The following is a 23877-nucleotide window of genomic DNA, read 5'->3' on the forward strand; positions in this document are numbered from 1 at the left end:
AAAGGATGGTGAAAGAAATGGTGGAGTAGGAGATTTGGAAACATAAGTTGAAGGTAATGAATATGATAAAAGTGGTGGAGACTTGTATCTATAGGAAAATGGTGGTAATTTGTAGAAATAGTGAGGAGGATAATAATATGGTGATGAAGGAAATGATTGAGTTGAGTACTTGTAAAATTTGTCTTTATCAGCAGGTATATTAGTAGCTACTCAGCTTAATACCAAGCCATATAGTAGTTGAGGCCAAAAGTTAGACATGTTTGGTGAAATTAGCTCATTTTAAGTTAATCCCACAACTCGGGTATTCTTTATCTCGTAGATTCAATACTAACATGGACATCAAAATGATTACAAGGTTCCTATTTTTATAGCAATTCCTTTAACTAATACATACTTTTTTTTTTTATTGTTATTGTTTGAGGTCTCCAGCCTCTAACAACCTTTAAAAATATTCTTATGTTGTATTTCTTGTCAAAACAAGAAAACTAAAAAGGATGAGGGTTTCCATTATCCTCCATATAAACAATATAAGTTTATAATTTACTTTGAAATGATTAATAACAATGAATAGTTTGTACTGAAGCATCTATAATACTAAATATTGCAAGAAATTATAGGTTTGTGAAGACATAATGTTTGATTAGGGATACCGCTTAACTTGTCTAGTGTTGCATAAAATTAAGAACATGTAACATATTAACAAACCCAAATTTAACGAGCTATAGAAAAACCCTGAAGGTTTAAAAATTCATAATTCCAAGCAACATGCCCGGGCTTAACTGCCCATAAGCTTACCTTCAAGAAAGAGCTTAGCCCTCATACACTCAATCTAGGAGAACAATTTAGCCTCTATGGTTACTGACCCAATATTTTTTGGGTCATACCCTCTCTATACCCTTAGATATATAAAAATATCTTAAATAATTATCATATTTTCATTTAATTAACGTTTATGTAAGATATATTTATTCTTTATTAATGATATTAAGATAAAATAACTCTTCAGCCTCTTCTCTCCATAAAATGAAAAAAATCATGGGCTATAAATACTTCATAAATCCTTTAAACTCCAGGTTTATAATCTCTATTCTCTACTGTATATATATTTTCAGAACATCATTTTTTAAAATATCATTACATTTTCTCTCTTCAAAGATACTTAAAAATCTGAGAATTCCTAACCTACCATAAGAGATCTTTGACAAGTATGTGACATCCAACATCAGGCTATACCTATTTTGGTTATCCTAAGTTAAGAAGAGCAGAGGAGATTACATGAATCAATTGATTAACCAATTTATCAACCCACAAGAGCCTTGTTCTTGAGCTCGTTTGGATTTTTTAGCCATCATCACGTATCAACTAAAATTTATGTTTTATGAACAATTTTATTCAGCTTTACAAATAAAATGACTTATCAGAGAAAATAAAAATAAAAAGTTTGCTTTTTTTTTGAATCAAAATATTTGGCGTATCATTATCTTCCATAAGCACTAAGATCCTGTGCCAGTCATATTTAATATGTATTATGAGTATTCTAAACATACATGTTAGTAATTAATTTAAAATCGGACTATTAAGATTAAGCATCAATATTATAATGCTAATAACATATACAAATATAATTGGTTTTTTTATCAATCTATTTATTATTTTTCTTTTTGTATTATTTAAATTGCCATTTTAATCAATAATTTGAGACTTGAATTTTTTTTAACCTATCATTTTATTACATTTAAAAATATATATTCGGCCTATAGCGATTCACATGTAATGCATCTAGTGTCCATCTAATATTTGTCTTGACAATACTTAGAGAAATATAATATTCTTGTTTCGTGTTCAAAGAGAAAGCGCATCCCTTCAAGTACTGTAAACAAGGAGCTTTGAAAATAAACTACTAGCTTGAAATTTATGGAGCCATATATGATTTAAATTGTGGAGCATTTTATTCTTGCATCTAATTCATTCAAGTGAGAGTTGATTTCACTAACATCTAAAAGTTTTATGGTATCGTAAATTTTTAATGAGAGTCTTGCTCTTGAATTATTTTGCAAAATATTTATGCAAATATTTTATTAACTAACTCAAAATAATTTGAAATTTTTTTATGGAAATATTTTTCCCTCAAAATTTCCCAATAATTTAAAATTTTAATGAAAAATTTCCTCCTAACATTAACTTTTAGCTACTTCTTTTATTAACTAACTCTAATCAATTCGAAATTGGAAATTTTGAGAGTAAAAGTTTCCATTGATGGATCATAAAATTCACTCCTGAATTTTATGGTTCATCAAATCATATAAAAACAATAAGTTATTTCTTTTTATAATTATTTCCTATTAAAATCCTACGAGTTGATTTTTTTAAGAAAGGATAAATAAAAGGAATAAAAAAGAAAGTGAAAAGGCTTGCATGGGCCAAGGACCGCTATGCTTGGCCCAAGGTCTATGAACTAGGTGCTCCTACCCCAACGACTTTGTTTTTTTCTAAGTGAGACAGCAGTTGTTTAGGATGGCGTGTTGCTCAACCACTGCTCTTGGTTATTCAGTACTTGTACAGTAATTGCGTGTTGCTGCAACTATAAAACTTGTTTAAATATTTAATTAGTTTAAAAAATTCATGTGAATGAAATTAAAATAAATTATACATATATATATAATAAGTGTATTTACATTTGAGTTTCAATATATTATAAAACTTGTTTAAATATTTAATTAGTTTAAAAAATTCATGTGAATGAAATTAAAATAAATTATACATATATATATATATATAAATATAATAAGTGTATTTACATTTGAATTTAAATATATTGTAAGAATATGTTTGATTTTGAATAGTAAAAAACAAGTAATTAAGAATTTATTTCATAAAAGATATAATTTTAAGAGTTAAAAAAAAAACATCGTGAATCAACCTATATTAAAAAGGTGTCTAATTTTAGTTGATGAGACATAAGAAATCACAAAATAATAATTAATTATTGGAATTTTTTTATTTTGATAATATAATAAATAATGAAAGAAAACAGAAAATAACATGTATTTTTTAAAGAAAAAAAAAGTCGGGGGCGGGTTGAGTGCTGTACATTAAAAAAAAAAGAAAAAAGAGAGAAACAAGTATGAAACCCAGAACCTCCCGTCGCCGTCGTCAGAATCCCTCATCCTCGACGCCAAGCCATGGAAGCCACAAATTGCATGCCTCTCAAATTCTCCCTCCCCATGCACCATAAAAACAGCCCCCAAGCTCCCCTACCACCTTTTTTATTAAAGAACTACATGGCAGTGAAATTTGATAAATAGAAAATCTTGAAAGTTCAGCATGGAAGTGTAGTGTTGTGTGCCTCGGGTTTTCTTTGCCTTTTCTTTTAAAGATGGGGACCTGAAAACAGAGAGGGCGAGTAACAACGTGGATTTTCTTTTTCAGAAAATAAATAAATAAATAAAAATAAAGCCGGATCATGATCAACTTAAATCCATTTGACAGAGGAGAGATGGGAGCAGAAGCAAAAATGACTTGGTCTCAGCTTGATCTGATATCTCGGGAACTAAACCGTGTCTAACCCAAAATCAGCCAGCAAACCCACAGCTCTGCATGTATGACACTTGCCTCCCCTCTAATTTCTCCCTCACTCCTTCATAAACCCCACCTGTCTACCACTGCTGAAACACAAAACAAGAGTAAATTTCACCAGCCATACAACACTCAAAGCAGGAAAACTAGCTGGAGAAAACCAACACACAATGGGAAATGGAGCTGCCCATCTGCTCTTGCTGCTTGTGCTCTGTTATGGGGTCACAATGGCAGTGGGGTTTTATAGAGAGGAAAAGGAAGACTGGAGAGGAGACAGGGGTGAGACACAGACGGATAGGGAAGAGGAGTGGTTATTGTTGCAAGATTCAAAGCGTGTGGTGAAAACTGATGCTGGGGATGTGAGGGTGCTCAAGAATTATGGTGGAAGGATTATAGATAGGCCTATGCATATCGGGTTCATTACGATGGAGCCCCGATCTCTTTTTGTTCCTCAGTATATAGACTCCAGCTTGATCCTCTTCATTCGGACAGGTTTGTAGTCTTCTTCTTAATCTCTCTATCTTGTTGCATTCGTAGATTTCTGTCAAAACTGCAATACTTGCATGCATTTACAACATATCCAAAAGTGGATGATGAGGACTCCAGTTTTTAAAACTTGTAATTAGGAAAAATAGATGATGAGTTGCTCGCAGAATTAATGCACAAGTATCTTCCACATCTATCTGTCTTCAGTAGAAATCTACAGGCATTTTTTAAGAACTTTGCAAGGTTTCATAACCAAATTACTGAAGGAATTGCTTTAGGTAGATCGGATATCACGGATATAGGAGCTACCGTGGACTTTAATTTTTATGGCAAATATTATTTATTTGCACTTTGGGTTGTAGGGGAAGCCAAGGTTGGATTGATCTACAAAGATGAGTTAGCAGAAAGACGATTAAAGATCGGGGATATCTATCGAATTCCTGCTGGCTCAGCATTCTACTTGATGAACGCTGAGGAGGGGCAGAGACTTCACATCATTTGCAGCATTGACCCATCTGAGAGTTTGGGATTGGGTTTTTTCCAGGTACGTCATTACTTGAGCGACTTGAGAAATATTTTGTCACTGAATCTTGAGGGTTCAGGGTAGCATAATTTTGTGCCAGGAGGCTTCTAGTAGTGGAAGTTCCAAGGATTATTTATGGCTTAAATATGATTAAAAAAGTTTCGGTACTGCTTGCTTTTTTGAAGTATTAGGTTGCGCAATGACTGCCATCTTTTCTGATTTTATGTTTGCAGTCATTCTTCATTGGTGGGGGAACCTATCCACCATCCATTCTTGCTGGTTTTGAGCTAGAAACCCTTTCAAATGCCTTCAATGTAAGCAAGCAGATCAAAGTTGCCCACTAAATATCCACCATTAGCCTCTGTTCCTTGATTAATTTCTTTGTTCCAATAGTTTGATAAATTATGCATTGCAGGTGACAACAGATGAAGTAAGGGAAATCATGACCAGGCAACAAGAGGGTCCGATAGTTTTCATAGGTGATTCTAGGGCCCCAAGGCCAAGCTTGTGGACAAAATTCCTTCAACTGAAGGAGCAAGATAGACTACAGCACCTAAAAAGAACAGTGAAATTCCAACAACAACCCAGTCCAGGAGAGGAGCAAAGGACATGGTCATGGAGGAAACTCTTGAATTCAATAGTTGGACAGGAAAATAAGAAAAAAGGTGAAATAGCTGGCAAATCCCCTGATTCATACAATATCTATGATAGACGGCCTGACTTTAGAAACAACTACGGATGGAGCATTGCCCTTGATGAGTCTGATTATCACCCTTTGAAATACTCTGGTATCGGTGTCTATCTGGTTAACCTTACTGCGGTAATTATTCCTGTTCAGTCTCTTGATTTTGCTCATTGTTCACTATGTTTTACGATATCCAATGCATTTTTTCTTCAGAACAGAAGCAGTATGAACTGAAGATTTCTCCATACTCTCTCTATATAGGAGTTTCATCCTCTTTAACATGAACCAAATGGTCCTCTACTTATCTACTGACAGAAAACTGTTAGCAATTGGATCAACTAGATAATACATTGGTAGAAAAACATCCACGTACTAATGTTACTGAATTAGTAAACTCCTTATTCTTATCTTTTGGGGCAATTTTTGTCTTAGGGATCAATGTTGGCACCTCATGTGAACCCAACAGCAACAGAGTACGGAATTGTTTTGAGCGGGAGCGGCAGAATACAGGTTGTCTTTCCAAATGGAACACAAGCGATGAATGCTAGAGTAAAAGAAGGCGATGTTTTCTGGGTTCCAAGATACTTCCCCTTCTGTCAAATTGCAGCTCGGTCAGGTCCTTTCGAGTTCTTTGGATTCACAACTTCAGCTCGCGAGAACAGGCCACAGTTCCTGGTTGGGGCAAACTCAATTCTTCAAACCTTGAGAAGCCCTGAGCTTGCGGCTGCTTTTGGTGTGAGTGAGGATAGGATTAATCGTGTTATCAAGGCACAGCGCGAGGCTGTTATATTGCCTTCAGCAAGTGCAGCGCCACCAGATGAGGAGGAGGGGGTGGCCAAGTTCGAGGGGGTGCAGAAGGTGATCAAGAGTTTTGGCAACGCAGTGATTATGGGTTTCGATTAGAAAAGAGTGAAGTGCAGGATAAAGTTCGAGAGGGTGCGGTAGGTGTGATCAAGAGTATCTTTTGGGTAGCTTATATTTTCGCTTTTCTTAGTTCTTTCTGTTTGTGTTCCTTGCTTCGTTGCTTTCACTGTTTGTCTCTGAGTTGTAAATAAGAATAAAATCGACTTCTCTTAGCTACTGATTTCCCTTTATAATTTATTATCGCCATGGCCATTTGAGATTGGATTATATTGGGAACAGGCCGAACAGCGGCCTAAACCTTCACTGGACAGGAATAAAAACTAGTCAGGGATGCTCTGAAATTGATTGTTTGATGATCATTTCAGTAATTTGGTGTTTCGCGATGAACAGAGGGGAGATCATGAGGTAGGAGGGAGCTATAGGGCTTTTTAGCAAAATTTATAATCCAATTCTATATAGTTTAACTCTAATTATAGTTTAATTTTTATTCGATTCTCTTTCTAAAAGTTCAAAAAACATTTTCCCAGTAACATAATTACAATAAAACGAAGAAAAATGGTAATTCATAATATTAAGGAATAATCAAGCCCTCACAACTTGTTTGTAATCACAGTGAACGTTTTGGACAGTTGGGTTGAAATTTTATAAAATCTTGAAGTTGTTGTGTTTTACGTGGTAGAAGATTATTGTAATGGTATAAAAATAATATAAATTAAATAATAAATTGATAAACTGAAAAATAGTTTTTAATGCTAATAACCATATTTTTTTAAAGTAAAACATGGATTTTAATCCTGATTTTTCTTTTTAATTTTTGATTTTCTATTTTTTTACATTAAAGATTATTTTTCCATACAAATATAGTTTATTTATAACAAATATATTAAAGATTATTTTTCCATATTAAAAATATTTATTTTTATTTTTATAAATACATCATACAAATATAGTTTATTTATAACAAATACATGGATAAATTAAAAATAAATCACAATAATATATCTAAAATATTAGAAAAATACAAAAAAAAAGCTACTTTAAAGATGTGCAATAAAACAAATTAAAAAAAATAAGACAATTGTTATTAATTTAAATAAAAGAATTAATGCAAAGTAAAAAAATACATAAAAAGAAGGTATTTAATTAAAATTAAAATTAATAAAAATCAAAGACTAATAGAATAAATATTCAAAAGATTATGAATGATCTGAAATAAAAGTAGAAAAATAATATTTTTAATTAAAAATTATATATTAATGTGATTTCTTTTTGGACAATGTTTTATCAGAATATTTATTTTTTTACTACTGCATATATATTTTTGTTGTTGTTTAATGTTTCCAACCTCTAACAAACCCCAAAACTATTCCCATGTTCTTGCATTTTTGTCAGCATCAGGAAAATGAAAAGGAAAACGGGTTTCCACTGGGCTCGCTCCACCTGACAGATATATGAAACCTGATCCATGACAAGCAAGTATTTAACCGGTTTGATTATGAAAATATTCTCAAGATTTTAAAGTCAAATTGCTGTTAGTATTTGATCATTCTATGAACGGTGGGATGAATTCTGCACCATCTTCCCTCTCTGTGGCTCCTACTTCACTACCATGCAAATGGCAATCCCTACTGACAGACATTACATGGAACTGCTGCGAGCTTCCATCTTTCTTTTTCACTTAAAGGTCAGGGAATTTTCAGACTAAATACTTCTGATTTGCAACATTATGGACTTGTTGTAACATGATTTAATTAGTTCATATGATAGGTAGCAAGTTGGGTAGAGAGAGGGAAAATAACCACCGTGCATGCTAGGCGGTGCAGACTCTGAATGGATCGTATACATTTTTAAGCCGGAATCATTTCAAGATTTGGCCAGAACAGAGGACTAATTCTACTGAAGGATTATAAAAACAATTCATGGTGGGAGTATGTACTGACCATGTCCCTGCAATTTGCTATTTGCAAATTCCCTGTTTTCATGACATTTTTTCTAACTAATACTATTACTGCATGCGTATGCTTTGATTGTTCTCTTGAAAGAAGAGATCTAAGATGGAATAAAAGAAAGATTGATTGCAGGTGATGATTTAGATTTTTTTTTCCCTCTTCTACAACAGGAAATGAAAATTCTTCGTCTTTTTTTATTGTTTATACAGTTATCCTTCCAATTCATTTCAATTCCACTATTCCTGTTCAGGATTTAACCCAATTTAAATGAAAACGGAAGCATTATGCATAGAGAGTAGGTGATCAAGAATTAATCACACAAAACTGTTCTCACAAATTTAATTGAGTCTGATAGTGGTTTTCTTCCCCCTTCTACCAAGGGAAATGTTTTAACCCTAATATGCAACACATGCAGGTACAAGCAGCTTCGATGGAAAAGGTAAGTAGTCGAAACAGATTTTTTAAACATTTTAGGTCTTAGTTCATCAAGAAACACGAGGAGAAGAGCCTGCGATAGAGGTGGCAGCAGGGGAAAACCGTTGCATCGAAGATGCCGTCAAAGTTGATATGCCGGTAGGATTATTCTGTTTCATTTCCCTCCCCCTTTATGACAATTAACGTACTTCACGGTTGAGACCCCGTGTGTATATTTTAATACACAACTACAATCGAACTGACAGCTTCAATTTTGTTCATCATGCTAGGGAAAAGATGACAATGCAAGCCTGCAAGGTTAATTATAAAATTTCTCCATAAGTCGCAACTGGCTAATCATATAGGAAAGTAATCCTTTTATTTTCTCTTCGTTTTTATATTTCAATTACACAAGTAACAGTAATTTATGATTTAAGTTGAAGAAAACATGTCCTGGCATGTTTTACACATGGTTTCATGCTAACTGATTTCACCGTTGTCCGTCCATGTCATATCTTGTATCAAGCAATGTGAGGAGATTTGCAGAAGTATGAACAAATTGGCATCATCATGGTATGCGAGAAGTGTAATTCACGATAGCACTCAGACACTAAGCTTGGGACGGAAGTCGGAATCTATGAATCGAGTGCTAAATTCATCCAAGCAAGCCATCCGGATACGTTCAGGTGTTGCTGGATTATCTAGAGGAAACCACTCATGATGCCCAACTTCTGCTCTTGCAGCTATAATAGCATCTTTGATGGCAAAAAAGACAGCTGAAGCCAGGAAAAATGGAGGCTCGCCAACAGCTTTAGATGAGTGGATAGCCTTTACATTTGGATGACCCTTCAACCAAAATGAAGAAATAAGTTAGAAAGTATTTTTAAATTCAATCGTTAAATTAAGCTTTTCTATAACGGGAAACTTAGACTATCAAGTGAATGAAAAAAAAAAAAAACTAGAAGATCTGGCAGCTGGATTTAATTATAGCATTGCAACCATAATACCAGCAATCACTTTGACATCAAATGGAAATAACAGACATGATCCAATCTCTTACGACTACTAGAAAAACAGAGATGATGAACGCCAGAAGCACCATAAAGGAACAAGTGATATCTGAACCATCTAGTAACAGAGGAATGGTGAAAAATATACCTTGAGAAGTGAAACGCTGAATTTGAACGGGACATCATTCATTGAAGGAATCTTGTAACTTCCAGGCCCACTTGTATACAAACAGCCAGGGGGGATCCACTTATGTGCTGCATCTCCCCACTTAAGTTCTTCTATGGCCAACCATCCCAAACCTTGTACAAATGCTCCTTCAATCTGAATTCAATGGGAATGAATACAATAATTTATAAGCGAACATGTACATGATTACTGGTGTAAAAGGCAATAATTCAATGCCTCAATTCCCAGAGTTTTGTACAAGGACATTAAAAAACTGTTAAACATAAATTATAAGGTGTTGTAGTTTATTATGGATGATGAAAATCCCAATTGAAAGCAGAAGTGAAAGGAAAGGCACCTGTCCAACATCAATGGCTGGGTTGATAGAGTAACCAAGATCCAGTATAATGTTTGCTGTCCTTGTGTGGAAATCTCCCGTCAACGTGTCAATTTCAACCTCAGCAAATGCAGCCCCGTAGGTGAAGTAATTAAATGGGTTTCCTTTACCAGTTGTCCAGTCAAAGCCAATGTCAGGTGTAATGTAGAATCCATGAGCTGAAAGGTCTATTCGCTGCATGTAGCAGGCTCCAGCCAGCTGTGGAAATTGAAATACAAAATAAATTTCCTCATATTATACTGGTCACAATAATCAAGCAGCCTACATCGATTCATTCCATTAAGCTATTAACAGATCAAAGTAATCAGAATCTTTCTAAATACTACAAATATGCATCTACCATCTGCTGATTGATTCAAAATTTCAGTCTAGACTTCTAAATAACTCCATGTTCCGTACAATTCTGGCCTCAAAACATCGTTATTAGTTCTACCATCTACCATTTGACTTTGTGAAACTATTCTATGTTTTTATTATACAATAGTTCCATATAAGGTAACATCGTTCCCTCCTGAGAATCAGGGTCTGGAATGACCTGTATACCAGCTCTTCAAGAGCTCGTCTGTGATCAAAGATTAAAGTAATGCTCTCGTTTATTTAATTGTGTGCATGCACAGCTAAAAAGTTTTATGCTGAGGCAACAAGCCTTTTAATTGGCCATGCAATGGTATAGGCCTGACGCAGAAAGGTACTCATTTTCTTTTTCTTTTTTTAAATGAGAAATATATTGTTGAAACCCATTAGCTTGGAACTGAAACAGGCCATGCAATAAAGAGAGGGTACCACAGGTATAGAACTTTATGAGAAAATTCTGAAGACATGAAAAAATGAAATTTTAAAATCCAGTAATCAAATTCAAATCCAAGAAACAAAGTCATCAGTTCTGTTAAGTCCTTGCTGTGCTAGCTGATCAGTGAATCCATTTGCTTCACAAAGGTATAGACATGGCACCAAAAGGTATGGAAATGAAATATGAAGGGATGTCTTGATGCAAAAAGGGAATGCACTTGAAGCACACAGAATACTGAAAAGAAATAAAAATAAAATAAAAATTGAGGGCACTAAGTAGGAAGATGCGACTTCAAATAGAACATTGACGTCTTTACAGAAGGAGCACAAAGATGAATGTGGAGAAACCATAAAAGTAACATTAGTTCATTACCTCAGCAAACGAGCTGAAATTATGTTTTAAAGCAACAGGCTCCATTCTTGCCTTTATTTGCTCACATGCATCCAAAACTGCTGCTCCATACAAATCAGAGCTTGCAGAAGCTGCTGTTGGTGATGTGTTAGGTACCTGATTTGGTGAAAAATGCAAAACCGCAAACAAATAGATAGAATAAGCATCGACAATCTGACTATTCAAATATTTATGGAAAGGATTTTATCACTTTATTGCTACTCTGAATCAGCATATAAGAATGAGAGAGTTCAATAAGAGCATTATTAACGAATCCCAAGTTATGTTTTCCAAACTTGGTCTAGAACGTCAGGCTCCAGTGTGATCAATCAGTAATTTTTCTGATCTCAAAAATTTTATGCATACTTCTGACAAAAAATGACAAGAACAAAGAAATAAAGCAAAATAAAAGCTGGAGAGTATATATTGGGAAGCAGCAGTAAAAATTTGACAGATATTTCTAAAACTAAAAGAGGGAAGATCCTATCCTCTAGCTACATTAAGCTGTAATAAAAGACTGCTTAAAAATTGCAAGTTTTTTGGCACTACCTCTTGCTCCACCAGTATGCGTGAAATGAATTGACAAAATTTGTTCTTTCTGGTCTTGATGACACCTCTCATATGTCACACTCATTACATCTTGCATTAATCCATACTCGATGTGCAATTTAAGCCCCTCCACCCCCAACACACAGAACACAGAAGTAAAAAAAATAAATAAATCACAGACACAAGGGCCATGCCATATTGAACTCTTAATCTGCATGCCACAGTTAAATTCCATACAAGAGCATCCCACCGATAATTCTAAGGTCACTGAAACTAGAATAATATCAAGCCTCAGATTGCAGTATCTCAATACCTTGTCAGTGCTTGTCTCTGATATAAACACAGAACTTAAAGGGATATTGAAAGCAGAAGCAGCAACTTGAGCAACTTTTGTATGTAAACCTTGGCCCATCTCAACACCTCCATGTGTAACTAAAACAGTTCCATCTGTGTAGACATGAACGAGAGCACCTGCCTGCATATTTAAGAAGAAGGTTAGACGATCAGGGTCCTGCAAAGTTACTTAAAAAATACACTACATGAGTCTGAACTAACATGGACAATTGACAAGTCAGGAAAAACTTAACCATTCTGTTAGATGATCCAGTAGCTGTGTTGGACTGCATTTAGAGATAGGTTCTGTACCTATCATTTGACCATTTATGATGGTACTAGATAGTTGCATATTCTGTTAGTTGGTCAAGAGTCCGAGGCTACAAGAGCTCAATGAGCTGAGTGACACATGACAGTCATGGATTTCATGAGCCATGTTAGGTTTGTGGAAATTGTAAAGAAAATTTTCTAATCACACTAGTATGCGTCAGATTGCTAAGATGAGACAAAATGTTCAATGAAAATGAACATTTTGCAAGTTTAACATCTGATCTATGGTTCTATCATCTACATAAGAGAAACAAAACAAAAGATATATAGGATAATTTTAAATAGATTATAACTGCTAAACGACTAGGTATCAAAAGATTTCAATTAGTGAAGTCAGGTGTAATATATATTCAGCATTGATCTCCTTCAAATATGTACTCATGGGGCAGAATTTTCACAAAAAAAATAAAAATAAAAATGAAATGATCGTCACTTGGGCCGTGCCCAAGTGACCAGCCTGGTCTCTCTCTCTTTTCTCTCACTACTCACTTCTCTTTTTCTCTCCCTTCTCTCTCTCTACTCTCGTTTTTTTTCTTGCCAAACCAGGTTGTCTGGCACACACTTTGTATTTTTGTTCTCAAACAATTTCTCTATGCAGCACACATGCACACAATTTTTATGCGCTCACAAAATTTTCTATCTACTCGGTCAGCGTTTACACCAATTGCTACACCAGACCCATAACAGTTAGCCATCATCTCCACCAATAGCACAACAACCATGATATGGCACAACAACTAATGAGCCACCATGCTAGCCAATAGATTATCAGCTTCACAACCAATGTCCAGCATCAATTTTTTCACCAAAGATACATCTGCTTCTTTATTAAAAAAAAATTCAAAGACTGGGTATATAAATACAGTCAGTCACCATGGAAAAACCAGATTTCATCCTGGCCACAGAGACACGTAGAGACACACAAAGCCACACACCATGCATAGGCTACACCTAGATATGCAAACTCTGGACCTTCATTTTTTCTTCCTCTGCATTATTTTCTCCTCTTTTGCTTACTAACGTAAGTATCGGAGGGTTCCTATCCTAACAGGGAATGGTTTTCCAGGAACAACCCAGCCCAAGACCAGCCATGGAAAGCCCATTTTCCGTCTGAAGTTTTTCACGACTTCACCATGAACTTTACCTTAATATGAATTTCAGTTTGATACATAAAAAACTGATATTTTGGATAGTCAACATAGTTTAATGCAAGAAATCTCACTATATAGCATGTTAAGCAACAACTTAGTATAGAATCATAATCTATTAAAGAATCTGCTGCTCAACCTGTCAAAGCCTACTTTTATGTGATATTGCATTGCTATTGATGACCCACAGAAATAAATGGGGTAGGATGAGTTTGATCTAACAAGCAAATTTGAAATCAATAGGAACAATATACGAACAAGTAGAAAGAAAGATAATCTTAGTTTGGGAGAAGAAAGATTATCTTAGTTTTGGAAGATTTAAAAGGCTGACAAAAGAGAAACACATATATCCTGTTACACAACCAACTTCAATAATATAATTTCAGCCAATACCTGGTTCATGAACTTTGTTGTAAACGAAATGCCGAATTTTGTAGGAACCATTGCAACACCACGTTTTTTCCACCGATTCTGAAGATTAAATTGCTTAACATCTTCACGAGCCCTCAAAAGGTCAGAAGATAACTTCAATTCATTCCAGAGCTGACCGAGTGTACAGTGTTGAAGTTGTTGGCTGTAATGTAATATTGATCCTTCACCTTGAAAGTTAATTTCCTGGAGATTCAATTATTAAAAAAGAAAACAAAAAAATGAAAACCTGTGAGGAAAGTTGTTACAAACCACGGGTAAAACAATGAAAAATCGACAAGATTGCATATCATACTCTTATCTCTTCTGGGCTTTTGTTAAGCTCCACGGCAATCTTTTGAATCCAATTCTCAGCAATAAGCATACCTTGAGGACCTCCAAATCCTCGGAAAGCAGTGTGACTGGGAAAATTAGTGAAGCAAACCCTTCCTAGTATCCTGATATTTGGTATCTCATACACATTGTCAGAATGGAACATTGCACGTTCAAGGACAGAAAGGGACAGGTCTAATGAATTTCCAGCATTATTGTAGATTTCAAGATCCAGAGCAAGCAATCTTCCTTCCTTTGTAAAGCCAACCTGAATGAAGTATTTACTCCATCAGTTCTTTTGTTCTGTTAAACTTCACTCCACAAAAACAACGAGAAATATAAAATCACTTCAGTAAAATGAAAGCAAATGATATGATATTAATAAGGTCAAGATGCACAGGGAGTAAGGTCTTTTTTCCATCCTCCTCTCCTAGTTTTTTCTGTGAAACAAAGTGGTAGTACAGTACACTTCTATCTATTCATATTGTCCTGGTCCCTTTCATTTTCTTGTCTTTCATTCCTATTTTATACTTTCTAAATCAAGAGTAAAATTATGTCAAGGGAAGAAAATTCATTATAAATATGTTATCTACTACACAACATACAAGAACCTTGGAAAACTCTTCTGTCTTCGTGTAACAACTCTATATTTAGATAAGAGAACACCATCATCATCATCAACAACAACAACTAAGCTCCCAAACTAGTTGAGATCAGCTATACGGATCATTTAAGCCCATCCCTCTTGATCATAAATAGGCAATCTAAATGTTGGAATAGGAAATAAAGAAATTTTTTTTGTCATTTTGTTCGATTCAAACTTCCATGTTGCAGTTTTGTGTATCTGTTAATAAATATCTCACAAATAAACACATGCATCAACGTCACTTTGGGAATCAGCTGTGAAAGGCCATCTTTTAGACTTTTTCCAAGAGAGAGATTGCCCATTCAAATGGGGTTCAAGTGGTTCTCTAGCAAAGTGGGGATCCAGGCCAATGGACACATGATTAGCTGTGTTAGTTTGGATAGATTTCAACGGAGGAAAATTGGTAATTCAGAAACCACAAGTTTAGATGGGGAATGATAAAAACCCAAATTTCCTTGTGTAATGATATGCAATATCATAATGCAGAAACCACCACCTATGAAATCAAGCAACTTTTAGAGTAAAGTTTAAATGCAGCTTATCTGGATATCTCCATAAACATAATGTGGAAACCACCTATGACATATAAGAATGCACATCGTTATCCAGTTTGACTGGCAAACAATACCTTGTACTTTCCAAGAAAAGCGTGGCGCTGTCCAGTTATCATCATGTCTACATCTCTGTCTAATGTGAGTTTCACTGGCCGATTCAATAGATATGATGGGACAGAAGCGGCAGCAGCAATGAAAGCTGATCTTGTCTCCTTTCCACCAAATCCACCACCAATTCGTTTGGTTTTACAAACTACTTTTGACATTGGAAGACCAAGGACCTGAGCCACATACTTCTGGTGCTTCTGAGGGGCCTGCACACAGCAGATGACACCATGACATTATGAAAAGAGTGAAGCAGATAGGCAATAATTTTGGGTTATACTGTCATCTGAATGGTTCAGTAACTATCAACATACTTCTGAGTGAAGCAGTTAGCCACATAGTTCTGACAGAACTTTGCTATTGATGAAGTTTGCAAACAAATATGTCCGAACATGTAAATTGCATGTTATGAATTCACATAGTACATTGAGTTACTCACTGTCTCAAAAGGGGAAAAAATGCATCCACTGGGAAACTCTACACAAGCATGCCTATAAAACAGCAAGTTGCAAGACGAATAACAGTGATCACAAAAACAAAGCACACCAAAAAACCAATTGTTCCAAGCAAAATGACAGCACTCGGAAAAATGAAGTTGTGCACTTGTTTTTTACGCATTGCACCGCCATTTTTCTCCGCAAAATGGAAATTGTATTTATCATTTTCTTGTCATAACATATGGTAAAACTAACACATGTTCTGATGAAGGATTCATTTAGTGAATATCATGAACCTCATTTTTATCATCCTACAAGATCTTAAAAGTCTGTACAGTGTTGATGCTAACAACCTTGATAAACGAAAATAATACAATTAGAAACAAAATGATAATGATAACAAGCTAAAATTATTAAATCTACAAGCCTCATGTTTTACAATCCTACAAGATCTTAAGGTTCTGTTCCTATAGTCTCTGCCAAAAATCCCAAAGCTAACAACCTTGGTAGATGTTAATACATAATTCGTATATTGGTGGTTTTAACTTCAGTCCAGTCATGGCTTAGTGATTTGAACTGCAGTTAATAAATTAACAACTCTTAATGGAGTTGACTTACTTGGGTAGAGGAGATCATATGAACTTCATTGCCACAATCCGTTGTCCAAACCAAACTGCTCTGTGTTTCCAAGTAAAAATGTTCCTGCCCGCCCACATGAACTTCCCCATGGATGATCTTGTCACATTGACCTGATTGAAAACAAACATCCACATCACCCTTTTTCAAACACTTCTCTGAGTTGGGATGAAAACTCTTAGCATCAACTGCTTCCTGTATTGACAATATTGCCGGGAGCTCTTCATATTCAACAACAACTTTTGCCGCAGCTAGTTTTGCATTTTCGTGTGTATCAGCAACAACTACTCCTATAACCTGTAGAACACACGTGCATGATTGGGTGAAGTACAAAGGAAATACAAAAGCATTCCAAGAACTCAATGTGTTGATGTATCATTTGATATCATAATAGGACAAGTCAATTTTTATGCAGGCATGAGATAATCTCTTGGATATCCAAGCTTTTACCATTTCCATTCTCAAGACACTATTTTCAGTCCACAAACTTTCTGATTTATGATATAAAATAATTTCTTACCTGTCCTACACAAGTCACATACTGTGTAGCAAATAGCTCCTCATCATGAATTATTGCTCCAATGTGATTATCACCAGGCACATCTTTGGCTAAAAATATTCCCGCAACGCTAGGTAAAGACTTGGCTTCTGAATCATCTATAGAAAGAATCTTTGCATGAGGTTTTCTGCTTAATACTAATGCAGCATGCAGACCATTGGAAGGCATTGGTGCATCGTCAGCATATTCTGCCTCTCCTGTGACCTAGAGAAAGTTATACATCAAAAAGATCATCATGGTACCCTTTTCTAAGAAAAAAACTAAGAATGCGCCATAAGATACGATAATACTAATTCAAGATAAGTCAACAATTTATATTAATTATGAGTCACAAGAAGCCAACAATATGAAAGACATAACTCAGTCAGATACTACAGATTCCCAGTGCTCAATAGATTGCAAGGCTCTGCGACATTAAAAAATCAATCCAATATAAATGTGAGAAGCAGAAAATATTTAACAGCAGAGTGTCATATGAAATAAATTAAATAACCATAAAAATAAAGATTAGCTGTTCGATTTTTAAGCAGATCTTGGTTTCCAACTTTCCATGATTTCTAGCCAGATTAGAAAATAGAAAAAGAATGTGGGCATAACTAAAAAAATTCACTGATTCCAAGTGCGCACAGAAATATGTCATACTTGGAACCAGGGACCTTTTCAAAGCTTTCAGGACACCAATTTAATACTATGACAAGTAAAACACCTCCAGCAGAAGAATGGTAGGCTTTATTTCATTGGTGCTTCAGAATATTACAAAACCATCTTTCTTTCTTTCTTTTTTTCTTTAACTAAAGGTATGTCCTAAACCATCACATAAGCATCTGTTGACTTTTCAAGTAATGAACACATTGATTAGAATTCTTTTAAAAATTTGATTCGGTTTTAGTACAATTTTCTTCTTCATGGGTACATTTAAGCAGGCACCTAGAAAAGAATGCACCAACATCTACTGTATCAGTAAAAGATACAATTATATTGTCGACATCTGTGCTATTGTTACCTGAAGTCTTGACGAGAGATGAATCTCAGGAGAGCCCACATATGTACCATGTTTTCTAATTTCATAGTCCTGACTTCCCATGATTGATGGGCGCTGGAATGGTTGTGCAGCCGACAGATAAGATAATGGTATACCAGTGGATTTTTTCATGCTAATTTGTTGTGAAACCCACAGGAAAAATTTGAAGAAGAAGCTAAGAGTTAAAGATTTTCTGAATTCCACCATTCCACCAGGAGCATCTTCCTTGAGAAAAATGTCTATTTCTAAGAATTTCAAAGCACCCTGCAAGAGCTCCTGATCCCAATTCTTCCCAATGATGAATTCTTTGGTTTTTACTGCAGACAAAGATAAGGGAGCTACCCCACCATAAACAATCAATGCATCTGAAACAACCAAATCTTCACCTTTTTCTTCAAGAAAGACACGCATTCCAGCATTCACAATTGCAATATCATCATCCCTTCGGTGAGCCTGCTTAAATTCTTTTACATACTCAAGAGGCCTAGTCCATGGTAAGAATATTGACAGTAAAATTTCACCACTTGCAAGATCCACCTTTCGATAACCCAGAAAGAAATTCTCAGCCATGATTGTTCTAATGTTTCCTATGCAATCAATGATTTGAAATTTTGCTCCTGCAGCCATCCAGAGAGGGTTCAAATCTGATATTGGACTGGCTGTACAAATGTTCCCTCCAACACATGCAACATTTTTTATCTGTGTCCCAGCAAACCATTTTATTTGTTCAATAAAGGCCTTACATGATGATGTCTCATGGGCAGCACGCTCATTTACGACCTTTCTAAACATTTGCAGGAGTTCCGTGAGTCTTACAGCAGCACCTATCTCTAAACCATCATCCTTGACATTCAAGACATTGAGTTCTGGTACGTGAGCAACAGATATCAAAACCTTATACTGGATTCTCTTCAACCTCATTTCTATTCCAACCTCAGTATTACCCATCACCAATTTTGCATCTGGGTATTTTGCTTTTAACTCCAGCAAATGCTGAATTTTTAATGGCCGAAACCACTTGAGCCCACCAAATCCATTCAAATTTAAGGCAGTCAATTTCCTCAGCAACAACTCGGGAGGAAAAATAAGCTCTTTGTCTGTATATGTGCTCCCATCTACCTCACTATAAGAGACAGGCTCATACTTATTTCCATTGGCAGTACTTTGTTTGCAGGTTCCTGCACCACTTAAACTTTTTGATTTACACGAACAGGGTTTACCAGTTGAAGGGCACAAAAATTCACCACTCTGAAGAGTTGATGAAGATGTATTGGTGTAAAATGCATCATCAGTTTTGGCAAAAACTTGAAATGCATCAATAATTGGTCTGTAACCAGTGCAACGACACAAATTTCCAGCAAGGCATTCTTCAATTTGCTCTTCAGTTGGTGGTACTTCACTTGACCTCAGCAGTGCATACATTGACATAATAAATCCAGGAGTACAAAATCCACATTGCGAGCCATGAGAGCGAGCTAAAGATTCCTGCAGAGTGTTACAGAAATGCAGACACAGTGAAGAACCTCATCAAGCATAATTTAGTGACGTAGAAGGCTACTAAAACAAGATAGAAAAGCTTATTGGGTCTAACATTGATAAGATTTAGTTTTCAAATTTACATATATCTGATGTAATTGTGTGACAAAGGCAATTATGTGACCTTGATTAAGTTCTTTTTCGACTAATAAAAACATGCCATAAAGTCCTGGACAGTTTATCAAGGAAGAAAAGTCTCTTGTAGATCAAGGAACTGTCTTTCTCTTGAGCCATTCATGCAAAGTATGACACTCTTTGATGGTGTGGCCTGCGTCTCGGTGAACTGGACATGCTAGATTCAATTTCAATTTATTTTCATCGTTTGCATGACAAGTAACTTACAGTATGATGCACTTATAAGATCCATTACATTAGAACATACATTTGGTAGTAATGAAAAACAAGCAGTATGCTTTTAAGACCTATAAGCTTAAAACTTAACATACTGTGAGAGAGAGTAAACTCAAGCCATTAAATTATCCAAAATATCTGTGGCAACAGTCATAATAAGCAGTATCAACACAAAAAAAGGAGCGCATGATAAAAGTATAACATCTGAAAATCAACATTCTTACTTGAATTGGGTGCAGGCCAATTTTTCTGTTCCCAACTCCCTCCACAGTTATTATATGCATCCCTTCTACAGAATACAAAGGAGCCAAGCATGCATTGACTGCATAATGCCTGGAAATAGGCATCAGGGTAATGTTATTAAGTTGATACTAAAGACACAGGAATGCACCAAAAATTAGACAAAACTAAGTGAAAGAGATAGAGGGTGTAGCAGTGCGAGAACTGACACACATTTCTTCAACACTTTATTATAATGAGAAACCATGACAGTGCAGGCCCCACAACCACCTTCACCACAGCCTAGCTTTGTCCCCGTCAAGCCAATGTCTGTTACCAAAAAAAGAAAATACAGAATGAGGATTAAAATCAGATACGTCGTAGAAACAAACATCAGCTAAATCATAAATCTTTTAAACTATGCCCAAGCACAAACTTGTATTGTTGATTATTCCATACATCACAAGCACCACAACACAGAGCTTAATAGCTAGGAAAAGGTAAGAAAAGTATAAGAACAAGGGTATTAAGGCAATCCTACTTTCTAGTCAGTGAATCTAAATTAGATCCATATGATAGTTCCATTGCTCTTTTTCCCTCAACATTTTTTGGGAAACAAAACACTACTAAGTAACCTTCTCTGCTATTTTCTTAGAAATCAACAAACCTTTTTTGGAGACCCATTTCAGGTCACAAGCAAGAAAGAGCAATTAAGCTACTGATTCACATAAGAAAGATTCAAAGTTTATATTCCCTTCGTTTCTTCTCCTAAACGAACCAAATTCAACATGCTTCTCCTATCGGATTCAAATCACAGACAAGATGAACAGTTTAAAAAAGTTCATTCTTTCACAATGATACTCCATAAACCAAATACTAATTGATTGGTAAATTGATTATTGATTGATTGAGCCCAACACGCATGATTAGAAAGTTTCTCCTTTTATCATTACCAACTGTGTTTCCTTCTCCATCTCTTTTCTTTTTTTCTTTTTTCAAAAACTCAGACTAACCCAGATAATAATTTCACTTAGTTCAGCTGAATTAACACTCAAAACTTTCCCATACTTTCTGAGACACCAAACAATAACAAAGCTTGTTAAGATCGTCACATTACCTCTAAGATATTCAAGAAGAGTCAAGTGGGCCAATCCATCAGGCAACACTCGTCTAACTCCATTAACATACAAAATCGCATCCTTTGATGATTCTCCTCCAATCGGTTCCATTTCCTCTTCGTTTTTCAAAGAACCCATTTCAATATCTTTTTAAATCGCTTGCACTTACAATTTCAAGGTTAGAAGAAGAGCAACAATTAGAGATAGCATATCAGATTGGTCTTAATGTATATTATAGTGTTTGTTGGATTCCTAGTTATTTAGTCAGTTTTCAGGAGGAAAGGGGGACAAAAATCAAACATCTGACGTTGTTAATGACGGTTCCAAGATAACTAGTTCTCTGGAAACATCTGTCGAGGGAGAGACATTGGAGTATGATTTTTCTTTCTTTCTTTAGAAAATATCTTTTATATTTTCCAAATTGTTTCCCAATATATATATATATATATAAAGTCACTAAGCAATTGTTGTTGTAAGCTCATAACCACTGTTTTTTCTTTTTCTTTTTCTTTTTCTTTTTTCCTTTTCTTTTAATCTCTAAGTATATTATATATGGGAGATCTAGTAGTAAAACAACTATTTTTTTTTGTTTTTCTCTCTTGATTTTGCAGCTATAGAAGGGTAGTGAAATAAAAGCCAAAATGACTTTTCTATTAAAAAAATATAATTTTGTTTGAATAAATTATTTAAGGATATTTTCATTAATTGAACTTTTTTCAATGGCTTTTCTAAAAAAATTTATTAATATTAAATCTTTTAAAATGCAAATAGCTTGTTAAAATGGGTTTTTTTCCTTGAAATGTACACTATAAAAAAAATATCTTTATATTATTCAAAAAATTATATTAACAATTTAACTTTTATAAATAGCTTTTGTAGATACTCTAACATCTATTAATTGCATAGTATATTGAGCACATCAAATCAAATCATTTATAATCAATTACTTTATTATTGATTAATAGATTATATTACATTTAACAAAATCTTAATGTAATTTTCTTCACTTCAACCACATTTTAAAGTTTGTAAAGTTCTTTAAAAAAATATTTTTTAGTTAAGTATATTTTTTTTATGTTTTGTTTTTACATTAACATATTAAAATCATTAAAAATTACATAAAATATATTAATTTAATATATTAAATTTTTTTTTTTAACAAACTAGTTAAGATGCATTACAAAAAAATTTTTTAACAAACTAGTTAAGATGCATTACCAAATGAAGCCTAATTAGTTGATTGTGCCTCGCATATTGTGAGCAGATAAATTTTTAAAAACATAATAAACATATACAAATGTTATAAGCACATTTTATAGCACAAACAAAATTAACTATGAAGTGAAAAGTTGATATGTGTGTTTAATAAAATAAATCTTGAATTATATGGATCACTAAATATAAAAAATAGTTATTAATGTTAATTATGAAATGAAAAGTTGATATGTGTGTTTAATAAAATAAATATTGTATTAAATGGATCATTAAATATAAAAAATTGTTGTTAATATTAAATAAAAATCAAGTTATAAAAGATGGATACAAATTAAAATATATAATTTTATCTCATGAAGAGCTCTTCAAATATTTTCTATCTAGTTGTATGGCATCAATTGTTTTTACAAGAAGAGTAATGATTAGAATTTTCTTGGAATAAAATAGTTTTCTAGTATAATTCTTAATTATCGTATCAATATAATTTTCTAATAAAAAGTTATAGATTATTTCAAACAAGGATTAAAAAAACAGTATCTCTTTAATTAAAATCACTTCATCTTATTAATGTGATTCATTTTATTTTATTTTACATTTATTTACCGGAACAACTCATCAAAATCATAAAAAAAAGTTTTAATACAAAAATTATGTTTTGATAATATTGGCGCGATGTATTAACAATAAAAAGAAAGTAAATATAATTCTTACATGTTGTTAGGGGGGAAAATAGGAATTCATTTTTAATTAATTGTATGATAATAAAAAAAATAACAGGAAAGAAAATGAATAAAAAAATTGAGAAAAATGTATTTTTTTGAATAAAAATTATATTTTATTGAATAAAAGTAAAAATACTTAAAAAAATATTCACAATAATTATAATAACTTGAACTTTATTTTTCTAGAATATTCATGACCACAAACATTTAAAAAATCTGTGTGGCAGGTTCATGCATAACAATTAAATAACTAATCAAATTTTAATATTTGTGGCCAAGCAGATAACTCAAAATAATAATAATAATAATTAAAAAATAAAAAGCACATTGACTATCGGATAAGGTACACCTCTTTATCACCTGGGCTATAGCCGACGCCCCATTGGTAAATCAAAACTCCATCTTGT

At 34.1% G+C, this 23877-nt stretch overlaps 2 protein-coding genes across 3 annotated transcripts; one reads left to right on the top strand and one right to left on the bottom strand.

The window, feature by feature from the left end:
• The first annotated feature begins 3133 nt into the window (after positions 1–3133).
• Positions 3134–6374, top strand: LOC105126368 (vicilin-like antimicrobial peptides 2-3). Its single transcript, XM_011027217.1, has 5 exons — positions 3134–4068; positions 4425–4606; positions 4819–4899; positions 5001–5405; positions 5703–6374. Exons 1-5 carry the CDS (start codon positions 3747–3749, stop codon positions 6171–6173), a joined length of 1461 nt encoding a protein of 486 aa, XP_011025519.1. The 5' UTR covers positions 3134–3746; the 3' UTR covers positions 6174–6374.
• A 2473-nt stretch (positions 6375–8847) lies between these two features.
• On the bottom strand, positions 8848–21920 carry LOC105126367 (xanthine dehydrogenase 1-like). Of its 2 annotated transcripts, XM_011027214.1 has the most exons (14): positions 21533–21920; positions 20646–20745; positions 20421–20529; positions 18292–19794; positions 17250–17492; positions 16712–17026; positions 15626–15865; positions 14335–14619; positions 14004–14225; positions 12113–12274; positions 11233–11367; positions 10032–10268; positions 9656–9829; positions 8848–9343 (listed from the first exon to the last, which is right to left on the bottom strand). In XM_011027214.1, exons 1-14 carry the CDS (start codon positions 21669–21671, stop codon positions 9101–9103), a joined length of 4107 nt encoding a protein of 1368 aa, XP_011025516.1. In that variant the 5' UTR covers positions 21672–21920; the 3' UTR covers positions 8848–9100. The 2 variants fall into 2 exon arrangements, with proteins under 2 accessions (XP_011025516.1, XP_011025518.1); XM_011027216.1 differs by lacking the exon at positions 21533–21920 and having other exon boundaries at positions 20650–20740.
• Positions 21921–23877: the final 1957 nt, after the last annotated feature.

Source organism: Populus euphratica, unplaced genomic scaffold, assembly GCF_000495115.2.
Source record: "Populus euphratica unplaced genomic scaffold, PopEup_1.0 scaffold78.1, whole genome shotgun sequence".
Lineage (NCBI taxonomy): Eukaryota > Viridiplantae > Streptophyta > Magnoliopsida > Malpighiales > Salicaceae > Populus > Populus euphratica.